This window comes from Cinclus cinclus, chromosome Z (genome assembly GCF_963662255.1).
Source record: "Cinclus cinclus chromosome Z, bCinCin1.1, whole genome shotgun sequence".
In the NCBI taxonomy this organism is placed as follows: domain Eukaryota; kingdom Metazoa; phylum Chordata; class Aves; order Passeriformes; family Cinclidae; genus Cinclus; species Cinclus cinclus.
In genome coordinates, this window is record NC_085084.1 from 77,946,495 (window position 1) to 77,972,401 (window position 25,907).

Here is a 25,907-nt window from a genome sequence, read left to right on the forward strand (position 1 = left end):
AAAACCAAGTCCTGTTTAGCTCTTTACTATGATTTGTCATGCTGGGGAGGGAGGCTCATCCCAGAGCACAGCCAAGCACAGCATATTTCAGTTAGCAGACGTGTGATACTGGTACTCAGTTCTGCTGGTTCTCTCCAAGTTCTCCTGTGCAAGGGCTGTAATCTGTGATGATGCTTTCCACGTGATTTGTAGATAATTGTTAGTAACCCCAGAAAACGAGGCATTGAATTCACTGCTCTGCAAGACCTACAGGTAAGGGAGGGACCTGTGGAGCAAGGAAGCAGCAGAAGGGCTGAATGTGCACAGGCAAGCATTGCATGAGTGCTGGAGGGAGCTGATCTCTGTTTCTGTGCAACCCCTCTAGGGGAGGTGGTGCTTATTTCTGGGTGATTGCTTACTGGAAAAAAATTGTCAAAGATGGAAGGAGAGTGGCAAAATCTGTTGTAATGCTGGAGTTACTGATTTATGAGAGAATAATAAAATATGTGTAGCTCAGGTAAATGTTGACAGAGAGTGGAGCAGAATGAAAAAATGTAATATTGTTTAAATACTTTAGGTGTATTTGCATTTAAAAAAATTTTCTTAGTACCATGCCAGATCTTTAGCCATAACTAATAGGGTGAACTTTGGAGGAAGAAAATCTTCTTTGTTTATGTCTAAGTGACTACTGGAAAGATGTTCTTATTTGTGGCACATAGCTTTCTCTCCCACCAAACTCTGAAGCAAAAATTCATGGAATATTTGTGGCACTTCCCATACTAGTCTGTTCTCCTTAATGGTATGTTATATGTTCCCTGCTGGGCTTTAGCTTGCCTCTTTTGACTGTGTGCTCTTTTGGAGAGAGGAATGCTCTTACAAGTGATACTAGAGTTGGTCCCCCTGATCCTGATCAAGGCTCTTTAGGTTATACCGTGGCCCATAAATAAGTAATAATGGTAATGATAGCATGAGATATATTTGGCTGTGGAATGGCTTCCCAAGGAGAGTAGCGAGAGGCTGATTGTTAGCAACAAATGTGAGGAAGCACACTGTAGGGAGCAGTTCTGTCAGCAGGGAGAGGGCTGGATGATCTAATAAGTCTTTTCCTTCTCTTATGATTCTGTGAATACTGCCTTGGAGAGCTCTCTAAAAGTCTCTGATACTGTAAGCTCTCTATTACGTGGGTGTGGGTTTTACAGCACTCCAGGAGGCTCTTGTGGAGGACACTGTATAAATATATTCTGTTTTACATTGTATGATATATTTTAAATAAAAGGCTCAGATTTTTTTAAATTGCTTTGAAATATTCTGCAGTCTGATCTTTTTCTTTAGGAATTAAGAAAACTCTGAAATGCTTTTGGAAGATACAGACCTGTTACAGGTGAGAAGTATGTCTCCACCTGGACTTGGTTTAAGTACATATATAACATTGTTAAATTTGCCTCCTCCTGTATCCCACAGTGAAATATCTGCTCTGAGTTCCAGCTGGCTTGAAAGAAAAATGCGAATCTTAAGCTGTCACAGTCTCTTTGTCTCTAATTCTCAATTTCATCTTCTTCCTTCTCTTGATATTTCAGCCTCATGAATTGTCCTTCACTGTGGTGGTTTCTTTCCCCACGTGTTGTGGTTTTTTTCTGTTTCGGTGTGGTGATGTTCAGTGCTTTGGAATATCTCCCCTAGGGTGTGTTTTGGTCACCCAGGGTGCAATTCACACATGAAAGGCAAGCTCCCTTATCCTGATGTGTGGCCTTTCAGTGAATGACTGCAAAATTAGCTTCCCTTTCTCAGCTTTCATTTCCTACCCAACCAGCCTCTAATGCTCATTGACATATTCATCTCAGGTTTCCTGGGCCAAATAGCCTGCTGGTTAAGACTTGGATTATTCTCACAGAGCAGGGAAGAAAGGATCTCTAAGGTATCAGCCCAGCCCCATGTATTTTCAAAAGGCTTTTGCCAAGGTTCCACACCAAAAGTTGCTAAAGAAATCAAGTTTCTGTAGGATTGGAGGGCAGCTCCTTCTAGGGATTTATGGGTGGTTAAGTGAAAGCAAGCAAAGTGACTTAATGCTCATTTTTTAGAGTTAGCAGAGGGATCACCCAGAAACTTTTTGTGCTTGTTCTTCATCACTGACCTGGAGTGAGAAGTGAACAGCAAAATCTTTGTAGTGAGGTAATAAATTTGTGTGTTTTGATACTAAGTTCTTTCAGGCATGATATGTCAGTAGCAAGCAACTCCAGAAAGGTGAACCAAAATGAGGTGAATGGAACTGTAATTCACCTGAGGAAGAATCAACACCATGCCTACATGATACTGAACTCAGAGCAGGTGGTTAGGATTTATGGAGTTCAAAGCTTTCTGTAATTTCTCAGTAGCTTGTGGATACATTGGTCTTGCAGCACTCACATTTTACTTGGTCTTTACCTCTCAAGAAAGCTGTAGTGGAAGCTATGAAAAGGTGCACAGAACAATTCATTTGATCAGTGGGATGAAGCAGTTTAAGGAGAGGCCAAGATGCAATGAGTTTGGATAGGAAAAGACTGAGAAAATGATCAGGGGTGCAAAATTGTGCAGGTGGTGGATAAATTGGATGTGCAGATGTTTTTTTACCAGATTCCGCCATGTGAAAGAGACTAACTGCAGTCAGTCCTTAAGGCAACTCTAGCAAGGTATTAAAACAGAAAACAAAAGTATGTCTGTCAAGAACAGTGAACTTCCTGAGCTGCTGTCACAAGATGTTGTGGAAACTGCAGGTTGAAAAAAACATTAGGCAAATTCATGGACAATGGGTTGGTACATGGATATTGTAAGGATAAGCCATGGAAATAATCTCTCATCCCTTATGCTGTAATTGTGGATGCCAGACTAAAGATGGCAGAAAGTGCTTAGGACACTTTTATTTGGGTTGAGTTCTTCCCTTCACCTGTAGAGCTTGGGTTTGCTTGGGTGTGGGTGATTAACTGTTTCTTCCATATAACCCCAGGTTGTATCACTAGTGTGGCTTCTTCATGTTTCAGGTAGTATGACTGCTCAGGCCACTTCTTATGTGCATCTGTTTTTTCTCTGCTTTTATTTGCCCTGTTTGTTCCAGTCAAATAGTGATTTGATATTTGCTCTATCATAACAATAAACTGTTTAATTTTCTGTAAAATGGGTCTATTCCCTACCCCTTGAATGTGTTTTTAGCTGTATTTAGCATTTGTAAAGTGCTTGGGGGCAGGTGGTGTTTTATGAATACAAAGTAGTGTTAGGCTTCATACTTAGGCACAATACTGTACTGTAATTCAAAGGCAATTCATGTAACATTAGTAAATCACTTTGAACTTTATGTTGAAAATATAAGCAGTAATATAAAAATAAACCTTTATATTTCCTCTGGTATAAACAGTTAAATAAAGTAAATCTATATGGCTACAAAACCATATTGCCAGTATGCTTTGTTGAAATGCCATAACCTTACAAAGAGACATTCCATGTATTTTCTACATGTTTATGGTTGAAGAATAAATTTTCAGAGACTGTAAATGAAAAGATGTCTCTAAATATAGTGATCAAATATTACCTGACACTGCTTGTTCAAAAAAATATACATATATTTTACTGCCAGAGTATTTATGACTCTAATAAGTTTAGTTATTTTGCCTCATAAGGAGATTCCTGCTCCTCGAAGTATCAAACGTGTTGAAGTTGTGCTGTTTTTTTTTTTTTTCCTCAGGAAGGAACAAATGGTATTATTAGCTGGATTGCATGATATAAAAATACAATAGTGTTTAAAAATTGGACAGTTTGTAAGAAATATATTCTACCAGCAGTGGGAAATAGACAAACATTAAAAATCCATTGGCATATCCCAAATGTCTCAATAAATTAACATGACTGTTCAGCCAATTGAGGCAAGTAGGCTTTGTGGTTACCTTCAAGAACACTGTTCTTTCTAATGTCCTTCACAGTTAGGAGTTCTGTGCATCACTCTTGCATAATCTGACCATTTTTTAGGTACTGAACATTGTGGGACTGTCTGAGCTCTGATTGTCCTGTAGGTTTATTCAGAAGGTATACCAAGTGGTTTCAGGTGATTTCTCACCATCATCCTGGACTTAAGTAGCCATATAGTTCTCTGAGCATCAGCCATATTTGTGTGTTCATCATAAAAATGTGGAAGTCTTCCTTCCCATTCAGTTTGGAAACATGGGACAAAGTAAGATTCACTTGCAGGTGTTCAGAGAGCTGTATTCCTGCTGCATAAGCAGTAAAAAAGACACACTGTGGAAAGAGGGATTTGGGTCGGTGCCATCTTGTGTTTATTTTTGTTTTCCTTTTTAATATGTAGATGGTTAATGATCTATTCTGAATCATAATGGTTTATAATGTTTCCTGTTATCTTAGTGATAGACTACAAAACTCTTTTCACATTAAGAGTTTATAAACTCTACTAGATACTTATTTAATTAAGAGCTAATGCTGAGAGTTTCTAATACAATTTCCAAAAGGGTTTTAGTGGCTGAGAAGACACATTTCTAGCAACCTGTTTTAGTAATGCAGAGGAGATTGAAGGGAATGCTTTCACAGCACTATGCAATACCTGACCAGGGTAGATTTGCTACCCAGGTCACTGTTTTGCTCTGACCCAGCTGTACCAGCTTGGTCCCAGAGGTACCAGCCTCCCAGATTAGGCATCTCTGTGCTGCTCTGTAAGATGTGTTTGCATTTTTATGTTCTACAATAAAAGCAAAGGTGAAAGTTCTTCATTGAAAGAAGAGTTTCAAAGCTCAGTGTGGTTTAGTTTTCCCTACTCTTGTCTCTATCATCTTGCCCATGGCCCTACCTTCCTTCTGCTTTGTACGCTAGTTCTTAGTGTTCTGTCTCCTGATGAATTTTTTGGAGACTTTAGAAGATTGCTTTCACCAAACTTTACTTGTCTAAATAGTTAGATTTCTTATTCAAACTTGTAGACCTTACAAATTTTATTCTCCCATGATGAAACATGCAGACTTTCAAGCTCATTAAAGTTAGATGAAAAAGTATACATGGGGGAAGTGCCAAAAAAAGAGATTATTTTCCAGTCTGTTGCAGAGATGCTGTGAGAGGCTGGACTATTAATGATTAATGACTCATATCATTTGCCCATTTGTGGAGGTGGCAGGATGCTTTTCAGAGGCCAGGTTTGCATCTCTCGAGGGAGGAGGTGAGTTTTTGGGTGTACATATGCTAGTCTGCATGAGACACAGGAGGTGAGCTATCACAGCTTGGATCCTACAAGGCTAGATGGTGCTTCTTGCTATGCTAACTGCTCTTCCTTACGTAACTCAGCTGTGAAACTGCACCTTCTCCCTGGGGAAGACCTGATGGGGCATTATTGGCTCAGCTGAGAAGCAATCCCTGAGAAGGGATCATAAACTATCAAAGACTCCTTAGGTTCTCCCAGACTCTTTTCTGGGGTCTTCCACCAGAGAAATGAAAGCTCCCCCCCACTCAGAGGAGGTACACTGGGTATTCCCACCGAGCCCGAGTATATTTTAACCCACTGGACTCTGACATTTCATTCTAATCCACTCCCAGGGGTCCATTAACAAGAACCTGGGTTACACTCCCCTTGCTCACTGACCTTCCAGCACACTGGCAAATGTACCGAAAAAAAGTGAGGATAGACTGCATTATCACCATACCTAACGGGACAGTTGCCCATGGCATTTTCCTTCTCTTGTGAGGGCAAAACCTATCAATGAAAATGTGTGTAAGCACCAGCACTGATGGGACATTTGGTTGCTCGGTTGAACATCTATACGTGAGGAATATCTGTATGTGGCTTAATGTATAGTGCTGGTACTTCTGCAGAATGTTTGGGATTTTTTTCTCCTCTGGAAGCAGGAAAAATACAAGGGGATCCTTGGCCATTAGTTTGCTTTAAAAGAGCATTCACTGTTTACAAGCCAAGTTTGCCAAATCAGTTTTCCTGTTTGAAATGTTCTGACTCTTGGCTGGCTGATTCTGTAGCTTTGAATTCACTGAAGCTATTAAGTGCAGTAATAATTATAGCAACAATAATAGTAATAATAACAACAATAATAATGAAGCCTGTTTTTACTTATATTTTTATTTAATTCATGCAAAGAATATGTACCCTAGTTTTAGAGAAAGTTGCATTTCAGGATACAAGCATTCTGACTATGTCTCTTTAAATATTAGGATACAAATAAATGGTGAGAAAATTGTCTTTGCAAGTTTCAGACCATTCTGGGTCTACTCTGTTGCCTCCAGCCAGATGCTGTCTGATGTTACTTAGACAAACCAGGGCAAACCATTATCCTGGGATTAAACACTAAATACCTGCAAGGAGCATTCTCTTTATCAGATAGTGCTCTGTTAGCAGAGTTCATTCATTTTATTGCATATATAACTGTGGTGTCAAATAGGCTGATTTACAACACCTGGTCTTTTACATAATCTTAGCTATTTGCTGCGCTTCTAATCTGCCAAATCATTTAGCCTTCCTGATAGCAGAAATGCTGTAAAACTTAGATAAACTTGCAGAAGAAATGAACTCCAAGGTACTGCTGAAATCTAGGGCCTGCACGTTTGCTGTAAATGCACTGGCTGGTTTGGTTTCCCCTGCCTAATCTGTGATTGCATGTGGCTGCTGGAGAAATTGAAATTTTATGATAGCACTACCATCAGAGCAGATAAGCGTTTGTATGCTAGACTAGATTAATCTCAAAAGAAGTTTTAGGTGTGGCTAATGAAAGCAGTGGATGTGCTAACTGGGTTTCTTTGGGGTTCAAAACCATATGTGTGTTTCTATATAGAGTCTAGTCTTAAACTTTCTCCATGTTAAAAGTCTCATATATCCGTGCGCTAGTTCTTGCTATCAATGCAGCTTATTCCATTTTATGTTGGAGATATCTTTGAGGAGTTTCAGTTTTTAAAGGGTATTTCTGAATGCTAGTACAAACAACAGATTTCTCTAAAATGGTCTGATTTGGCTACCCAAACCTGAACTTTTTGGTTAGGGTAACTAAAAGACATCACCTTTGCTTAGGGTTAGCCACAAACAAGATCCAGTTGAAACAAAAGCTGTAATTTTTCATTTTGAACCACTCATTTTTTTGCTACTTAGACAATAGAAAGACGTGTAGACAAGCTTAAAATATGCAAAAGAAATTTGCAAATTGGATTTTTGGTTGTGAGTGAGATTAAAGCTAGAATATCTGCAGGAAAATAAAATCTGTAGTCAAAAAGGAGAGAGCCCTGAGAGGCAGTAATGTCAAGTCTGACTGTGTAGAAATGACACTCGCTGGCCATCAGATTGGAAGAAACAATAAATATTGAAAGAAATAGCTTTTATAGCATAACTTCAGTAGTCACCATTAACATTGGTATTAACCCAATACCTTTGAGTTGAGGGAGTAGTTCTGTGTCTCAGACATGAGTTATTTCGTCATGGACAAAGTAACTTGTCATGTCAAGCACTGGAATGGGCTTCCCAGGAAGGTGGTGGAGTCACCATCCCTGGTGGCTTTCAGGAAATTACCACACCTGGTACTCGGTGCTCTGGTCTGGTTGTCAGGGCAGTGACCAGTCAAAGGTTGGACATGATGGTCTTGGAGGTCTTTTCCAGTCTAAATGATTCTGTGACAGTGTTCTGATGACGGGTGGGATGTAGCACTTACTTGTGGAGATAAAGAAGGGCGTTTTTCATGGCATGGCTAGTTCAGGGTGGTAAAACCTTTTACCTGCTGCTGCTGCACAAGGCTGTTGGACAGCGCAGGTGAGGATCTGCCTTTAGGAGGTACATTGGCCACTGCTAATCTCTCCCATCCATAAACTGCTGTAAACATATGTTCAGAGTTGAGAAACCTCCCCCAGCTGTCTTAGTTGCTTAGTCTTTCTAGGTTCTTGCAGTCACAGAAGTAGAGGCTTTTCTTAAAGCAGAGAGTGGGTTGAGATGTTTCCTCATGCTACAGATGAACTCTGCTTACAAGAGAGGTATGCTATGGATCCAATCACCTGTGCTGATAATTTCATTTGAGTGAATAATGTGAATAATAGTTTGTGTATGAAAGTCTTTGAATGTGTGAATGACTTCAGGGCTGGGAGCATGAGGCAGGTTGGCACTAACAACAGTGTGGAACCAAGGAACTTTTGGGTAAAAATCTGGAGTAATATCTCTTACCTATCACTGAGAGATCACTGGAGAACAAGTTCCCTAGGGAAGCAGTGAAAATGGTATTGTTTAAGACATTTAGAATTGGACAGGAGGAAATATATTGTAATGATCAATCCTGTGCTGGTCTTTAGATCAAGTCTTGTCTCCTGTGAATATTAATGAAAGTCCCTCTCTCAAGTACCTGCCATTATTCAGTGAGCATTACCAGATCACACTGGCTTGCAACCTTCCTCCATGTCTTTACTCGCACTTAAAGGACAGCCTGAGTGATGCTTAGCACCTTTGCCTTTTTTCTTGGTGCCTCAAGTGTTGATTTTGTACTGCCTTGCTTAGATTCTATTCCGTCAGTGCTTCCACCAGACAGACTCCATACAGTACACAGAGATTTACAGGAAGCACATGTAGTTTGCAGCAATAATAATAAAGTCTCCTGCTGTTTTCAAATCCCTGGGAAACTAAATCAAGTGTAGAGGTCTGAAAAAAAAAAAAAAAAAAAAAAAAAAAGAGAGCAACGTGGATCTGCCTTGTTTGGTATATTTTGCTGTCATCTCTCTGAGGTCTGTGTTCAGGTTCCAGAGTGCAACTAAGGCATTACACACCTCAAATGGAAAAGCTGATGAAACAGCCTAAAATATCCTAAGCACCTATGCTTTGCATTCCACTTTTTCAGTACCTCTGTGTTGTCATTACTGGCAGGAGTCCATAGAGCAAAATTTGTTCTGTGCTGATGGCCCCTGTCAGACTAATCTAGGTCTAGTCTGATTTATGGAGGCAGGAAGACTGGATTAAATTCCTGCATGATGCTGTGATCTTAATAAGTTCTGTTTTCTTGGTGTGTTTCTGTAGGTATGAAGCCTCTCTTCTTGACCTGGTGGAAGCTATAAACCCAACATCGACTCCGGGACACATCTGCCAAGAGCCTTGTGACAGGAAGAAACTGCACCTGCCCTGCTGTGCGAGCCACAGGCTGTCCTCGTCTTGCTGCCAGGGCCCCTGCAGCCCCAGGAGCAGAGCAGATGAGCTGGAGGAGAGTTGGCTCCTCGAGGAGATATTCTTCATTTGACACAACTCCTTGGCCTACAGCTACTCTTAAATTATTTGAGTGATCTCTTGCTTTTTTTTTTTTTTTGAGTGATCTCACTGCTTTTTTTTCCCCACTTCTAAAACATAGCTAATTAGCATCCAGGTTCATTTTGGATTTAGTAATCATGATGCAATTGTATTGTTGGGGTACACCAATCAGAAAGAGTTAGCTTTTTTCCTAAAACTTTCATGTGCCAAGTAATCAATTTAAAATAGCTTTTTTTTTTTTTTTTAAATCTACAACATTTTCTAATAGACTGAAGTCACAGTTTTGCCAGCCTTATTTCGGAAATATATTTCATTATCGATTTCTTTTGCTCTAAAGCAGTTTGCAAGAACTGCGTAACATTCAACAACCAGCATGTTCAAAGTAGATTATTTTCTAATTAAACAAGTCTGTTTAAAACCTGGCATATTATAAAGGTACAAGCACTTTAGTACTTTTTCACTGATTTTATGATCCACTTTTTCCTTCAACATTCTGATATTTAACACACTGAGTTTTTAGGGGATATATCGTAAGCTCAAATCAACTCTACAGTGTCTGATAATGTTAATAGACGATGTTGCAGGTTGATATACTAGGCACAGGTTTGAATTACATTCCTCTTTAAATCAGTGCTATTTGACAGAGTTTATGGGCTGGGTGACATGACCCTGAAATGGCAGAACAGAGTCAGACATTGTAGAGATCCAAAACCTATTTGATGTACTTTTCAAGATGAAATACATAGTAGTGCTAGTATAAGAATAGTCTTAAGACATTTTCACTAACTTGCACTATTTTGATCCTGCACCCAGGCTCCATTGTAAATAAGACAAATCAGTAATTATTTCCACTAGCAGCTCACAATGCACACTTTCTTGCCAGCTTTAATTATTCATGCTGTATCTATTTCACTTTATTTAAATGCATTTCCATCTACTGCATGTTCTTGGTTATTTAAAGAAATGTGCCGAATTGGTAAAAATGACTGCATATTACAGGATTAATGGTCATTTTCTCCACAATGCAGTGTTCATATTTTATTGTAACAGTAGCCACCGGCATGTGTTCCTAGAAATATGAGACAAAAATACTCATTTTGCACAGTAAAATTGCAGCGAGAGAAAGGTAGAATTGATCCAGTATGGGCAAGTTCTAGGCCATTTGCTCCCAAACACCACTTCATGGTCCAGTACTGCTTTTCAGACAGTCTCTTTAGGCAACCCTGCTTATCTTAATGGCTGGGTTGAGTTGCTGTACTGATGCTTGGGGTATGGCTGCTGCCTGCCTCCCCACGCTGCTCCTGTGTGATGTTCTACGAGGTGGATCTCAGAAAAGAGCACAGCAGCCCCTGGCAGCACTGTGCTCCATCAGTGAAACAAAAGGAGAATGAAGGGGAAGAACCACCTCAGGATACTCTGGGCTACTTCATTCAGGCCCAGCCAGTCTTAATCACAAATTAGGTGGTATCCTTTCTGTGCATCCCAGCTGAATTTTAAAAGCTGCTTGGAGGAGTTTAAAGGAGGGAAGCAGCATTGCTGGACCAGAAAATTACTGCTGTGGAAAGTCCCTGCATGATCTGTCCTGCTGTTAGTGAAGTATTATGCTTTTCTGGAATATGTCCATCTGCTGTTGACTGTCCCTCTTGTTCTACTCCCTGAGCCTGTGAAGGCCAAGGCTTCTGCTAAGAGCCCCAAAGATGTATTCAGTGCCCTGGCCCAAGTAAAGCAGATGGGGACATAAGTTTTCGTATTCTATTGGCTGAGTAGTCTGCTGCTTAAAGAGAGCAGGAAAGAGGAGGAGAAATAAGAGAAAAATGTACAAGGACCAGCAGGAAATTTGGGGATAACCATCACACAGATCTTAGAGTTTGGGGTTGTTTCATGGTGTTTTTTAACTTCGTTGGTATTTGTTCTACGTGTTGGCATTTATAGAGAAACAGTTCTCTGATTTTAGTCCAATTGCTTCTTGTCTCTTATCTGGTTTGACTGAAACTTTAATTGCTTTTTCTGATAAATGCTAACTGACCTTTCAAAACAGCAAAAAATACATGTATATTTCTTGAAAGGTGCCTTTGTGTTGAGAATACTCCATGGGAACATTCCATTCTTTGATTCTTTAGTGGGTGCCAGTATATAACTGCTTTGGGATTCCTTATGATCACTTAGTCTGTAAAACATTCTGATTCTGAAGGTGACTTTTGGCTTGAATCTGTATTTTTTGGTTGTAGCTCTTTTTAGAAGGACATTGTCAGGATTGTGGGCTCTCTGTGCTCAAGGTGCTGTTTGTCAGTCAGACCTACACAGGGGGCGCACCTTTGTGAAACAAAGTTTTCTGGTAAAAGATGGTTGAAATACCTGATGGGTGAAGAGCTATATGCACTAACTCTCTATGAGATGTGGATTAAAAAAAACAAAAGCTATTAATTTCGTAGATGCTGTGGAAAGTAATTTTTTATAATGTTGGTTCTTGCTCTAGTTATCAGCAGTACATTAGGAATAGTGTTTAGCAGTCAGTGCAAGCAAATATATTTTGCCATGAGGCACTACAAAGTTGAAGTTATTAAAACATTTATAGCCTTAGAAAAAAAAAATCAATGATTGTCAAATAGGGAAGGACAAAATCAGTAGTTGGCACTGGGAGGGGAATTGTTTTTCATCTGCTAAAACAGCAGAGGAAATGCAAAACTAAACTAGTGAAAGCAACGATGGGACAGTGTCCTTTTAAGTTTGAGCTTCTGTATTGGGAGCTGCTGTTGGGGAGCTGGTCCAGCACAGAACTGGTTGTCCAGAGTGTTCCCGGTGAATATCCTTCAGCTACACATCAGGCTGTGTTTTCCATGAGGCTTTGTGGAGTAATATGACTGCTGCTAAGGCTCCTATCCATGCCTTCAGTTTGTGTCCTTCCCACATGGTTTGTACACACACACTTGCTGGCTGTTTGTGTAGTTACTGCTTTTGTGCACCTTGCACATTACAGACCTGTAATAATCACACCCTTTTCATTTCTAGACTTTCCAGTCTTGCTGTTGAATCCCGTCTTGAGCACGTATTTATATGTGTATGTGAGGTCTTAATCTAATAAATTATCTGGGGGTTTAATTTCTTCTTCCAGACTTTTATTTGGCTTACCTTCTGGTTTTTGTCCAGCTCAGATGTCAATACTGCCATTGTCAATGTGTTCCACTTCCCACAGCATCACATCATATTATGTTGTGAGCCTCCAATTTGTTAAACACCTGAAGAACTTGTTTTAAGCCTTCTCTTTCTCTCCAGAACATGGGTCTTACTGTGAGAAGGAGCAAGACCTCCTTTGGAGCATGAAGTAAGAGAGAGGTCTCAAAATATAAAGGAGAAGAGAATTGGAGAGCCAGCACCATGCTTTGGGACAAAAAGGTGAATTAAAGAGTAAGGAAGAAAGGGTGGAGTTGAAGTCAAAAAAGGACAAAGATGCAAGGCAGATAACTGTACCAAAGGTGAAGATCAAGTGGGAGTGAGCCAGAGGGCAGGGATGAGTTGTTAAATTAAAATAAGCTAAGGAAAATTGTGCACTTGTATCTTAAAGTGAGAAATGTTTTCAAACGGGTTCCCATATGACTCCACACCCTTTTCCAAATCATGTTCCTGCATTTGAGGAGGTAACTGTCCAAGTTGGCAAATGAGGGAAAGACGGAAATTATCTTGATATGATTTTAGTGTTTTCCCTTTAGAGCAGCTGGACAGGGAGACCAGAGCACCTGGAGAGAACTGTACAGAACCCAGGTATAACCCAGGGCAAGGACTGAATGTAATTGCTCTAAGGATGGTGACTTAGATGGCCAAAGAAGACTGGAGAGCAAGAATGAGAATAAACAAAATTTGCAGTGATCCAATGAGTTGTGTGGAGGTTTGGTGTTAAGGAAGGAGAGAAAAGGTCTTAGCTGCACTTCAGAGAGATTGAGGCTGAGATATTCAAAAGATAGCCCTTGAAAGTGCATGTCAGCCTGCAGTTAAACTCTAGAAGTTGCAGCAGAGATTTTCTCAAATACGACCTCCAGGCTGTGTTTGAATTTGTACCATCTGTGGGGGAGAGAGCACAGTCTGGTTAGTTAGAAACCTCCTTTTTCACTGTTATCAAATTTATGAAATTGTGTGCTAATTAGTGTATGATTTATAAATTTACATAACTGCATGCTACATAAGACAACACAGAATATTGAATGAGGTGATTTAAACCAGCAGAAGCAGCGTAGTCTGCTCTGACTGGGTGACTTTCCTCTGGAAATGCCTCTCCTGATCCAGACCTGTTCCCTGCATCATTGGAAGGCTTGTCTGCTCACAGTGACAGTAAGTGTTTTACAGTATTGTGACTCCATGTAGCTGAGAGACATCTACCTTGAGCATCTCTGGCATAGCTGTGTAGCAGAGCTTTTGTGGTGATCCCTGACTAGGGTGTTTGAAAGCAGAATTCAGCTAAAATACAGCAAGAAACCTAACTTGGCCCGGCCAGTGTTGGTGCTTGAGGACTCCTGCATTTGTTAATGAGGGGTGGGAGAGCATCCCAGCTACAGGAAAAGGATGGACTGGGGGGAAACTGGATTTTTTTTCTAGCTCTGGGGAAGCCAATTTGCCTCCCTCCACAGCATTCTGTGAGTTCTGTGCTGAACTGTATTTAGCACTACATCTCAGAGGGTCTGTGACCTGTTTTACTGCCCACAGGGGAAGGCATTGGAGGTATCTACCAAAATACAGCTGTGAAATGTAATCCATAAGAGCAGAAACATATGGGTCAGACATTCCTATTGAACAGAAGCTGAAGCTCTCAGGCTTCATGTATTTTGAGACTTGGAGGGGTCATTTCAGGCACTGGGGAGTTAAATTGGAGAAACTTAGGTGTTATTGAGAGGTGAGGTCCTGACATATGTGAGGTGAGAGATGCCCAGCAGATGAACTAATCCATGAGCTGCAGTGGGAGCCTAATTTCCTTGATTCAGGATTTCTCCTGAGTATGTAAAACAAAATAATTTTCACTCAGCATTCAATAACCAGTTTGAGTTATTTTTTTCTGTCTCCTGTCTACAGACAAGAGGAAAGTGAGAAGCTGAAAAAAAGGGTGTATTTCCTGGTTGCTTACTGGCAACTACATTACTACATTAAAGCCTTGAAGCATGGGTTTGATTAAAGCACTTGCCCAAACACAAAGTGTTGAGTATTGAGAGCATTAAGAATACAGTGGGAACTCCTCTGCTACACCTGGTAATGAAGGGAAGGACAAGATGAATTCACAGACACAAAATCCAGCTCATTCTTGAATTAGAGATGACTGTGAGGAAGTTGTACTGAAATTTTAAAAGTGCCTTGGCAAAATCTTCCAGCATGCAATTATTCTTGCTGCTACAAAACTGCCTTATTTTGAGGCTGAGGTTATCTACCTCAATTTCCAGCTACTGGACTTTGTTGTGCCTGTAGAAGGAGGATTACAAAGTTGCCATGTTGCTAGCCTGAGTACCCCAAGCACAGTGATAAACTCCTGGTCAAGCCTTCTCTTTGTTGAGATGGCACATTGTTATCCTTGTGTCCTAATGTCTTTTCCAGCCCCTGGATGATTTGGAGGGCCTGTTTCTGAACTTTTTATAGCATTTACATTTCTTGAGAGGTTTACATTAGAGCAGGATACCCAGTTCCAGTGCTGCTGATGAGAGATCGTGACCTCATTTCTGCACAGCCTTTCCTTTTTGCCACTTTCAGAAGTATTTTTTTTTATTTTTTTCCTTGGAGGTGTTGGGCTGAGTACCAGATCTGGTTGCATTTCAGATCATGGTTCTGTTTCTTGAAGTAGAAATTCTGTAAGAAGTGAGATCTGGAGACCCTGCTAAATTTAGAAGAGTTGAGGAGGAAAGAATAATGTGAAGTAGAAATACCAAGCAGGAAAGAAAAAGCTTACGAGACAGTTTGGGATGGAGCATGAACTTGTGGGTGCAGTACCTGTGAACTCAGACACCTCGATAACAATCTTCCAGACACATCCTTGATGGGATGGGGGAGCCCCAGACAACACAAACTCTCAGAAGGAGAAGAGTGAACAAAGCACAAGGCAGTGATAGCAACAAAAACGGACGAGAAGACTTTTGAGCTGCAGGTGGGAAGGCAATGACATCTCTGAATTGCAGAAGAAATGGCTCCTTGTCAGTGGAGCTGGTGCCCCTCTATTTGCACTTGTGTCTTTAGCACAGGGATCTCATTACCAGAGAGCTTACTGGCAGATTGGAGAGATCTCAGTGAGGAGTAATAAAAATGATCAGGGACTGCTATAATTGACATAATGAGGAAACAAGATGAGAAGAGTCAGATATTTATAGCAGGGGTGAGAGAGACAATTAAAAGGTGGGGTGGGAGATGGACTGGATGACCTGAAAGCCTTGTCTACTTCTAATAACTCCTTGTCGTCTGCTGAACAGAGGACTTGAATTTACTGAGGCTGTCAATCTGACTCTTAACAGCCCTAACTTTCCTGTATTGAAAATCTCAGGTTGGTGTACTCTGGCTGTATTGGCACTGTCAGGATGTCACTGGTGCTGTACTTTGTTTAAAAAAGTAGTCATTGCCCATGTTGTGGAAAAAAAATTGACATGCTGACAGTAAAGAGAAAAAAATTAGGCCTTCATAAAATAAAATGCCATAGAAAACCTTGCTAAGGGAAGGGCTGCCTGGTTGTTCAGCTGATGATGCCAAGCTCTTCCTGCTTTCCTGGAGGGTGGCCTGTGGAGAAGGAAGGTCCATAGGGAGGGAGAAGATGTGAGGAATTTTCTCTGTGAGCTGGCACCCAGCTGTGCACACAGCTGAGCAAAACCACTGCTCCCCAGGACACACAGATGCACACAGGCTGTTGTCCCCCACAGCTGCTGAGCTCCACAGATAGCTCTTGGAACAAGCTCTGGCCTAGGCAAAAACCTGCCAGTCCCACTGATGGCTACAGCCACTTGTGGAGTTTTGCTTCTCTTCCTAATTCATCTGTGTGTATTCCTGCACTGAGGCCAGGGTCAGTGTCCAGGCAGTTTTTTAGAGCCCTGTGTTTGCTCTAGGCTTAGGACACTGCAGCAGGGTTGGAGGCAACCAAGCTGGATACATCTCATCTCCTTGGTTGCAGTCAAATTAAAACACTGCTATGGAAAGCAGTGGGACTGTGTGTGTTGGAGGCACTTTGGGGAAATATAAGAGCGGTGCTTGTTGAGTCTGGTGGCGGAGTAGCCACTCTATTTTAATGATACCTGTGTGCAAAGGCCACAGCTGCTGTCATCCGTTTCACATTAGTCTGACTTTCACAGAGCAGACATAGCCTAAGGTGGTGGAAAGGAGAGAAAGGTGACCAGAAAAAAAAAAAAAAAGCACCATTCATTTTTCACCGATTTTTCCATCCCTCTGAGCTGTGATACCAGTCTGTGGCTGAGTAACAGTAATCTCAGCCAGCGTACTGTTGATTTAAGCCTCTTGGATTTATATAACTTTGGAAATGGTAAACTATATTAATTTGCTGTGTTTTCAAGGGAAAGTTATTTATTGAGAGACATTTTTAACTCAAGTGCCAGGAGCCTTAAATCATTATAATAAATTCATGCTATTCAGGGTTTCTTACATTGTAATAAATTTGTTTTAAACATGAATGAGGAGATCCATGATTTCTTTAATATACTGTTATGTATTTCCTTTCAAAATGACACAGCTCACTATATCAAGTGGGAGAATAATAGTGAGAGATTTACAGCACTTAAGAATAACACAGCCTGGGAATATGACATGTGAACCAACACGGGGCAGGGGAGGCTGGAAGGTGCAGGGAGCCCACCACTGCTCCCAGTGGCCCTGCTGAGGGGTAAGCAGCAGACACTGGTCAGGATCAGAGAGTGAAACCATAGCTGGATGAGAGTCTCCATGCAGGCTGGGAATTACAACATGGCCTTGGATTTGCTTCCTATTTTAACATGCAATGTGGTGTCAAAGCACCTGAAAGGTGACGAGGACTATCTGCTGTGACCTGGGGGGTGACAGCCTGCCTGACTGGGGTGCGACCTGAACCCAAGGTTTGCTTGCTCCCTTTTACCAGGGACTCACCCCCTCTGGCTGTTCTGATGTGTGGGGAGCAGACCCCTCAGTGGTGGCCAGTGGCCATGGAGTGTGGTGAGGAGGCACCAGGTAAGCACTCAGATGAATTTCAGTCTCTGTTCTTAATCCCTGACCCCCCCATTAAACCTCTGCTGACCCTTCTGCTCACTGTTACACACATGGACAGCTGTGAACACAGGACAATAAAACTTGTAGCTGGCTTTACATCAAGTCCTCCCAGCTTCACAGGGAGGAGGAGCTGGCACAGACACAGCCTCGGTGGTGTCAGCATCCAAGGGCTCAGACACACCCACTTTGGCAGCACAGTTCTGGCTTTTTTTGGGAAGCAGAGCCCCTGTGCCCCATGTAACATTTGCTGAACTTGTGTCCCAGCTTCATCTCATTGTGGAATGCTGCAGAAAGGAGATTGCACCTTTGTGGTGACCTTGGGATCGGGGTTGACTGGGGCAAAGCATCACAGCGCACAAACTACAAAGGCCAATTGGTTTCCTAGTGTCTAATGAGAGTAGTTACCCCTGGAGATGCCTAAAAACCTTCTAGCTCATCAAGGCACAGCGTCGCTGTAGAGACTTGTGGAGCTATCCTGCCGCGATGTGAAAGTCTGCCCCTCTGGCTGCCTGTGCATGGAGCCAAGCCTTCCCTAGCTATGAAGGGCGAATGGGTCTTTGGTGGGTGAGGCTGTAGCAGGGGGCAGTTAGATGCTGCTAGTTCCTGGGGGAAGGGATGGTCCTGCTGCTGCTCCTCACCTGGCTGCAGGTGAGGTGTAGAACACTGAGGACTTCAGCTGCCCAGGGAGGGGGCTGATGGTGCACGGAGCATGTCTGTGGGCTGCTGGCATCATGGGGTTGGACAGCTCGTGGTAGGGGAGGAGGGGATGGGAGAGGGCCTCTTGTGCTCAGAGAAGTGATGGCAGGACCTCATCTGTCAGTGCAGAAAAATGTCTGGCTAATAAACTTGCCAAACGTCCCTAATAAAGGGCTGGATGTGTTATCATGTAGAATGGTTTTATAGGGGACAGCCATAAAACGTGCACATTGCCCTTTAAAATGCCAGGACAAGGATTGATTCCAGCAGGGCGGAGGGAGAGGAGGAGGGGGAATGAGGCTAATTGGAAAAGGGGGATAAATCCAGGGGCTCATTTCTCTGCCGTGGGTCCCCAGGGTGTCAAGGAGTAGTAACAAAGTGGGATTCACTGCATTTTGGGCTGTGCCCGAGCCTTGGCTTCTCTGCTGTGTCCCCTACACCCTGTGCAGTGCTGGGGTGACCTTTCTGGCATCTGTTTCTGCTGCAGGACTCTTGCTCCTCCTGACACCCAGCCCAGGAAAGCTGTGGAGATGCTTCCACCAGCCTCCTTCTCATCTGTACTTCTCCTTTTAATCCCAGGTGTCTAACATCCGTTTCTTCCTCTTGCCAGTTCTGGTCTCTGTGCCCTGCCTGCCCAGTGGTCCCATCATCAGCTTGTCACTCCCTCTCCTTCCTGGTGATTTCAATTCCTCTGAGAGTGCATCACTGCTGAGAGGTGAAACACAGAGGCTGGGGTAGCAGTTTTGTGTCCTGTGTTGTATGGACAGGGCACAGCCTGTCCTGGGGATGCAGGTGTATGTCTGTGCTTTGAGCTCTGCTTGAATAAACAGGAGAGAGGAAGCTGGAGGCAGGCCCAGGGTGTGTTTAATAGTAATCAATAAATATATTGTATTCCAGCTCACTTTTAATACTGTAGAAAACAGGCAGTGATTTCACTTAATAAATGTAGACAGTGTTGCAGAGCTACATGAGCATGTATTGTGTGAGACAGAATTTCTGCACCACAGGGCTGGACGTGACCACTGCCCAGTACTATCCACAGCTGAGGCTCATCAGCTGCCATGGGCAGAGGGGCCAACCTCTGCTTTTTAATTTTCTTCTTTCAATTTCCCTGGACATAGGCATTGGGTAGCCAAACCTCCACGTGGTTTCGTGGAGGGAGAAATTAAAGAACCCCAATGTCCTCAGAGTCACTGAAAACCTTGTGCGATTGACCACTGGGTGGAAGGTGGGCAGGTACTAGACAGATGGAAACAGAAAGAGCCAGGAAAACCCAGGTTTTCTGTTGGCCAGGTCTGCTTCAAAGAAGTGTGTCAGTGTGGATTTGTTGGTATGTGCCAGATCTCACTTGTCTGCCCACTCTGTGCATGTGGCACTGCTGGATTTCAGATTTGCAGAGTCCCTGGCAATCCCCCTTGGAGCTGGAGGTGACACCCCTGGGAGAGGAGAGGTACAGGCAGGACTCCCTGGCTCTGAAAATGCTCTTTGGCTACCCATGGTGATTGACAGAGGTTTTGCATTCTCCAAGCTGAATGGTGCTCAGGTCCAGCTCTTTCATGCCTGTTCCACAGTTGTGAAGTTCAGAACAATGTCCAGGCTCCTGAGGTCTGGCTTTGCTTCTTTGCTCTCTCTTGGCTCAGGCCAATCTCTGCTGCACTCACCAGAGTGAAATTTTCATTGAACACAGTTTTAGTTCTGGATTTGTAATTAAATTTAAGGGCTGGTAAATTTTGCTATGAACATTTTTCTGGCTCTCTTCCTAAGCATTTGGTCTGTTCAAATAGTACTTAGTGTTTTGCAGATGCTGTTGGATGTGACACTGCCAAACACAAGTATAAAAAAAAAAACGTGATTTGGAAAAATACTAATGCATTTGAGGTTTTGCTTTTACTTTTATTATTACGCTTCAAAGATTTTTTTCAATGTTTTTTCACTTATAAACTTATGTGGCACATGGGAATATCATCCTAGCACTTGACTTCGAGAGCTGTGACCTTTCCACTTCATCAAACTTATGATCAAAACATGGGCATGGCAGCACTGCCCATAATTGCTTTCTGAGTTAAAACATTTCTTGAAATCTTCAGTAATAAGGAAAATGAAATCTTCAGGTGGGGTTTAGTAGTTCACACTGAAAGAGTTCCATCTCATTCTAAGCATTAAGCCACATAGTGATTTCTGGGCACCTCTCTGCTTTGAGACCTGTGGGAGAATTAACTCAAATTCATTTTTAAAGGGGACTAATTAAACTGAATCAGGACTCTGTTTCAATACTCAGAATTAAGATGAGTTGAAGTAAGACCCCTTCAATTAACCAGAAGAGATGAGATACCTCTTTGACATCAAGTGAACGTGCCTGAGGAGCTGCTGGTGTGGTATGACCAGTGCTTTTTTCATATATTTAATTCAGACTAAATGATGTAGTGTGGACAAAACCTGGGATGTTAAGACTGGCTGTGATCACACTGGGAATATCTACCTTCCTAGGTGTTTTGTGAGGGGACAGAAAGTGTGTAAGATGCAGGTTGATCTATAAGAAGAGACAATCAGTCTTGGTCTGTTTGTAGTCCAGTGACACTGTGGAGCTTTCAGAAGTTTAGGAACAGACATACTCGTTAAAAAAAAATGAAAGTCATTAATCAAGGATTGGAAATCTCAACAGAGAAGGTAAACTGGAGATAAGAGCTCCAAAACTTTTGTTTGACCAAGTTTTGTACCATATCACCTTGACTGGGGTCTCTTTATTAATTTATGGGGAGGGGAGGGGTTAAAGTTTAATCAGCTTTTGTGTACATTGGAAAAAATTTTACTTTTGAGTAAAGGCTCAGACTCCTTTAGCTAATTAGATACCAAGGTGATGTGTGAACTATGTACACTTCTGACAGCTTCTTCTTCTTATCCCTGTCATCAGTTACTTGGCTATGAAGTCTGATGTCTGAAACTCTGCCAGGATTTCTGAACTGAATCCTTCATGTGGGATTTCTCCACCTTTTAGTTCCCATTTGAGGTTGTAAGAAGTTTTCTGTTTACTTTTCTTTTTGTTTCCCCTCCTTTCTTATTTTTCCAGCTGGGGATCTGAAATATGATTTACTCTTAGTGTTTTGTAGACACTCTCTAAGTGTCTGTGGGCACCTCTTTTTAAGAGGAGAATGACCAATACACATTCCTGCAGCAGAGTGTAGTGAGAGCAGGGGAAGTTCATGAAATTGTTCCTCCAAGCTTTGTGCCAGTGTGTATTCATATGGCATTTTACCAGTATCCAAATAAAGCTACTAAATTCTTGAGTTGGGTGTTTGAGGAGCATCCCATGGCTCAGAGCTCAAAATCCACCCATGGAATGAATATTCTAGTGGCCTCAGTGTTAAGTCCAGCTGGAAAAGGACAGATTCCCACCGTGCCACACCAAAACCCACTTGCATGTGGGATCAATAACGCATCAGGCAGTGTAAGACACCAGATGTGCAGAAGAGCTGCCTAAGTGCCCCTAGAAAATGCCAGGAAGAGATCTGGGCCAGCCTTTGTGAGAGCTGGGACAGCCAAGGTGGGATGTGCCAGGGCTACTGGGGAACTGTGTGGATGGTGTGGTCTGGCAGGGTCTCTGAAATCCCTGAGTGGGGAGTGCTGCACTGACAAGTTCTTTGAGGGGCTGGGGGTGATAAGGACAGTGTGATGTGCTGGTTATCCAGAGCAATTTGCCAAAGGTCCTTTAGCAGGTCCTGGGGGAGCTTGAACAAGCCCCACAGTTACTGCCTGCTCTCACACAGCCTCTCCTGGGTCAGTGTTCTTGTGCTGGTGCTGTGTTCTCCCACAACACGGAGCCTGGGACTAAAGGACAGGTGAAGATATCCTGGGGTAAGAAGAGCTGCAGGAGGAAACTTCCCAGGAACAGCCTGAGAATTTGTGGGTTTTGCTGATCAGGGTAGGGAGGCTGGGGACCTTCCTATCCCTTCACTAAAGGAACAGCACAGAGTTTTCTGAGCTGGAAAATTAAACTCTTTACATCAGAGAAATCCAAAGCCAGGAATTAATTTTGGAAGAAGAGTTCCCTATTTTACAAACTCCAGCTGCATCTGAACAGGTTCAGTGTGGCTTTGCTAAATGCTTCTCTGAGCCCTGACAATCTTTGGAAAGGAATGTGGTCCTCCCCGCCAGCTCCCCAAGAAGGTGAGCGTCAGCATGGGATGTGATTTCTACAATTTCTGCACAAAGCAGCTTAGCAATGGGCTCACTGGCTGGTGCAAAAAGCTCCTGGTGCTCCACTTCGTTGCTCTTTCCTGAATGTCAGCCATGGCTCTGCAGAGAATTGTTTGCAAAAAGGCAAATGAGTCCAAAGAGAATATGGTAAGTGTAGCCTTGCATTATACTGGGGACTTTTAGGGTGAATGTACTCCTCTCCCTCTAATATTAGCACTGTCCTGGGCAGGGTGTGCCCTGGGCCATATACTACAGGGGCAAATTAATAATTTTCCCACTTCCCATCACCTACCCCTGGATTGGGATACACCCCCTTGGCACGTGGGGCTGTACCAAGATACTGCGTGAAATCCTATGCATGAATCCAATGTTCTCACAAATACAACTGGGGCCAAAATCCGTTGTTTTTACTTTTAAAAGCTGATGTTATTTTCCTTCCTTGCAGAAGCAGTTGATTCACCAAAGGCTTCTCACATGGAGTTTGCTTTGAGATGATGTTAGGAAAATAGAAAGCCTGGACAGGGCAAGGAGCTGGGAAGCAAGAAGAAATTTTCTCATGGTTGCAGACTGGGATGTGAATTGCTAAAGATTCAAGGGGCCTTGCAGTCAAGGGGCTTAGCTGAAAATGTTTCATTTTGACACAGAGCACACAAAATCATTATGGCCTGCTTTCCAATTCTGGTTGTCACAGAAAATTCCTAGGAGGAAAGTGCCATTCCCAGGAGTATCAGGGTGTTGGAGTAGACAGAGATGTGCTGAGCAAGAATGGTGAAGCTGTCTGTGCCACCAGGGAGCAGAGGCATTGGGGTCTGATTTGGATCACAGGATGATTCAGGTTGGCAGGGACCTCAGGAGGTCTCTAGGGCACCCTCCAAAGGCAGGGCCAGCTATGAGATGGGACTAGGTTGCTCAGGGCTTTATCCTGATGGTTCTTGTAAACCTTTAGGGATGGGCATGCCACAGGTTCTGGGATGGATAAGATCCCTGGGCGGCTTTGCCATTGCTTGACTGTCTTAATGGGGAAGAATCCTTTTCTTCTATCCATCCCAAACTTTTCTTGTGTCTTGTCTCTGTGCATAGCTCAGAGTGGTCCCCTAAGTCTGGCATCCCTTGCAAATTCTCATCCTCTCTCCAAGCTGTTGTTGAAGAAGTTGATCCAGACTGGTCCCCAAAGAGACCGCTCCTTTTTTCTCTGGCACTTCTGAGATCTGCTTGAGAAACAGATTTTTTCCCTCCCTCTGTGTCACATGCCATGGGCTGTGGGGCCACCCCAGATGTTCATCACATGGGCTTGGCTCATCCAGCCAAAGCTACAAAGATCCTTTTTTTCATAGTAGTTAACATCCATAAGAACTATCCATCCAGCTAAAGGTGAGGGCTATTTTCACCAAATATCTGCCTCTTCTCCCTCACCCTCATTCCCTCTGCTCTCCCACCAGCAAATAGAGGGAGAACTGATCACTGGAGTCCGGGGAAAGCCAGACTGAGCCATAACTAGGTGAGCCAGTCTTTATTGGGATCAGAGGGTTGTGGAAAACAGAGTGCAGAAATGCTAAGAGGAAATTACAATTTCTCTCTTTTAATTTTTTTTTTCTCCCTCTCCTGTCACTAGTTTTTCCTCCTAGGTGTTGGGGTCTTTCCAGAGGCAATCGTTACTGTTAATGATTTTAGCTTGTTGGCTATTATCACATTTGTGCCTGGGGACTGCAGCTGGCTATCTGGGCTCTGGCAGGCCTTGACAGCAATCAGCTCCTTACAGCTTCACACTAATTTTCTCGGGGGAGCTCAGAAGAAAATACTTTTCCGTTCATTTTTCCCTCTCTGCATGTCCCTCCTGCCCTGCTTTCCTGCCTCCCTTTTCTGGGAGCTCTGGGCGGCACACAGGGGAGTCTGGTGGAGAAACCCACAGTGAGGTATGGGGCATTTGGATGTATCAAGGGGGGAAACATCTCCAGGGAAGGAGCACCCCAGCTTTTGTTACCCAGGCCATGTTTGGGCTCAGGTTTGCATCACTGCTGATCCCCCAGGTGTTACAGAGACAAGAAGGGATCATTGCAGTTATTTCATGAAAACTGTACGTGGATCTTTTTCAGTGGCTCAGCCTGAGTGCAGAGCTTTTACAGCCTTGAGTTTAATATTCTCTTTTTTCCCTCCATCATCATTTTATATTATTCAAAGCAAATCAGACAGCCTTTGAAGAACGGCTCAAAGCCTTTTTTCTTACTTTCTTTTCTTCCTCTTCCTTTTTTTTATATATTTTTTTTTTTTAAGGCGGGAAAGAGTGGGAGCCACCTGGTACATTTTCTTTCTAAATTCAGTGGTTTTATTCATTGGGGAAGAGATTGCTTTGCATTTTGTTCTTTAAAGAAGTGTAAAAGACAGGTAAGATCTGTATTTCTAAAAGTACCAGAAGAGAGTGCTTTTCTGTAAGGGTGACCAGCACCTTTCTTGCACTGAAAGCAGCCTAGCTGGTGAAAATGTGGCTTCTCATGTGGGGAAGGGCTCTGGTCTGGAACCACTGTTACATCAGAGCTGCTTAGCAAAAGCATTGCTCTGAGGCATTTCAGTGACTGTCCTGACTAATCTGGCAGGTTGAAAGTCTCCAAGGGTCACCAAGTTGGTGAAGTGACCATCAGGAAACACATTACCCTTGTGTAAATTGCCTTTTTGAGATTTGGGCACTGTGCTGGCAAGGAGATCTTTTCAAAGGAAAAGTATTTTTCCCACTGGGAAAGTGGAAGCAGAGATCTGAGGATGCAGTTTGTCAGGTGTCAGGGTGTCTGCTCTCAAAGTTGTCCTGGGACTCCCCAGGTACCTGGTAAAACCATCCCCTCCCCAGTGTGTACGTGGCAGCTTTTGTCCCTGCTGAAACTTGGGCTCATGAAGGCTGGGAGAGGGTCTGCAAAAGGATTTTGCCCAGCTCCCCACTGAGACCACTGAGACATTGGTGCTCAGTGGGCATTTCCCCAAAAGAATCATTTCCACCTCAGTCAGAGTGAAAACACAGTCTGAAATGTAATGTTTTAATGAGTTTACACACACCATGCTGTCACACGATCCCTCACCCCTCACAGGTAGTAAGGGCATTGTGTGACAAAGAGGATGTCCTGCATGCTTTTGTTTAGCTTCACCCTTCTTTTCTCCCAGTTTTGCAGAAATCAATTTGTCAGGAGAATCCCTGACAGAGTCATGTTCCCTGCCAGCTCTCTTCGTTGTGGCCTCTTGCTCCCTCTTAAAAGGAGGGACAGCTTGGGGCTGTCCCAGGGCACATGGTAACTCCACTCCGTGGTGGTGGGCAAGCAAAGATCACCAATGCACTGAAAATTTGCAGATGTGGAGCTTCCTCTGGATCTTCCCTGTGCTGCTCAGGATCTTCCAGACCTGTCCAGCTCTGCTGCTCTCACCACTCTGAGAGGTGCATAAAACAAGTCATTAACCCCAAAGGTAATGGCCTCTCTGGGCAGGCTGCCAGTCATTTAATGTCTTTGCTAATCATCTAGAAGTGGGAATAAACAACATGTTAATGAAATGTGTGGATGAAGCTAAACTGGGAGGAACTAGAGGGGCTGGTTTGGACAGTGGAAGTAAAACAAAAAGATTT

The 25,907-nt window shown here is 43.0% G+C and overlaps 1 protein-coding gene across 1 annotated transcript in view; it reads left to right on the forward strand.

Moving 5' to 3' along the window:
• KIAA1328 (KIAA1328 ortholog) overlaps positions 1-9,400 on the forward strand; it is a 168,759-nt gene extending 159,359 nt beyond the window's left edge. Inside the window, exon 11 of the mRNA XM_062513410.1 lies at positions 8,987-9,400. Within this exon, the coding sequence (XP_062369394.1) occupies positions 8,987-9,203 (217 nt within the window). The 3' untranslated portion in view covers positions 9,204-9,400. The remainder of the gene's footprint in view (positions 1-8,986) is intronic.
• Positions 9,401-25,907: the final 16,507 nt, after the last annotated feature.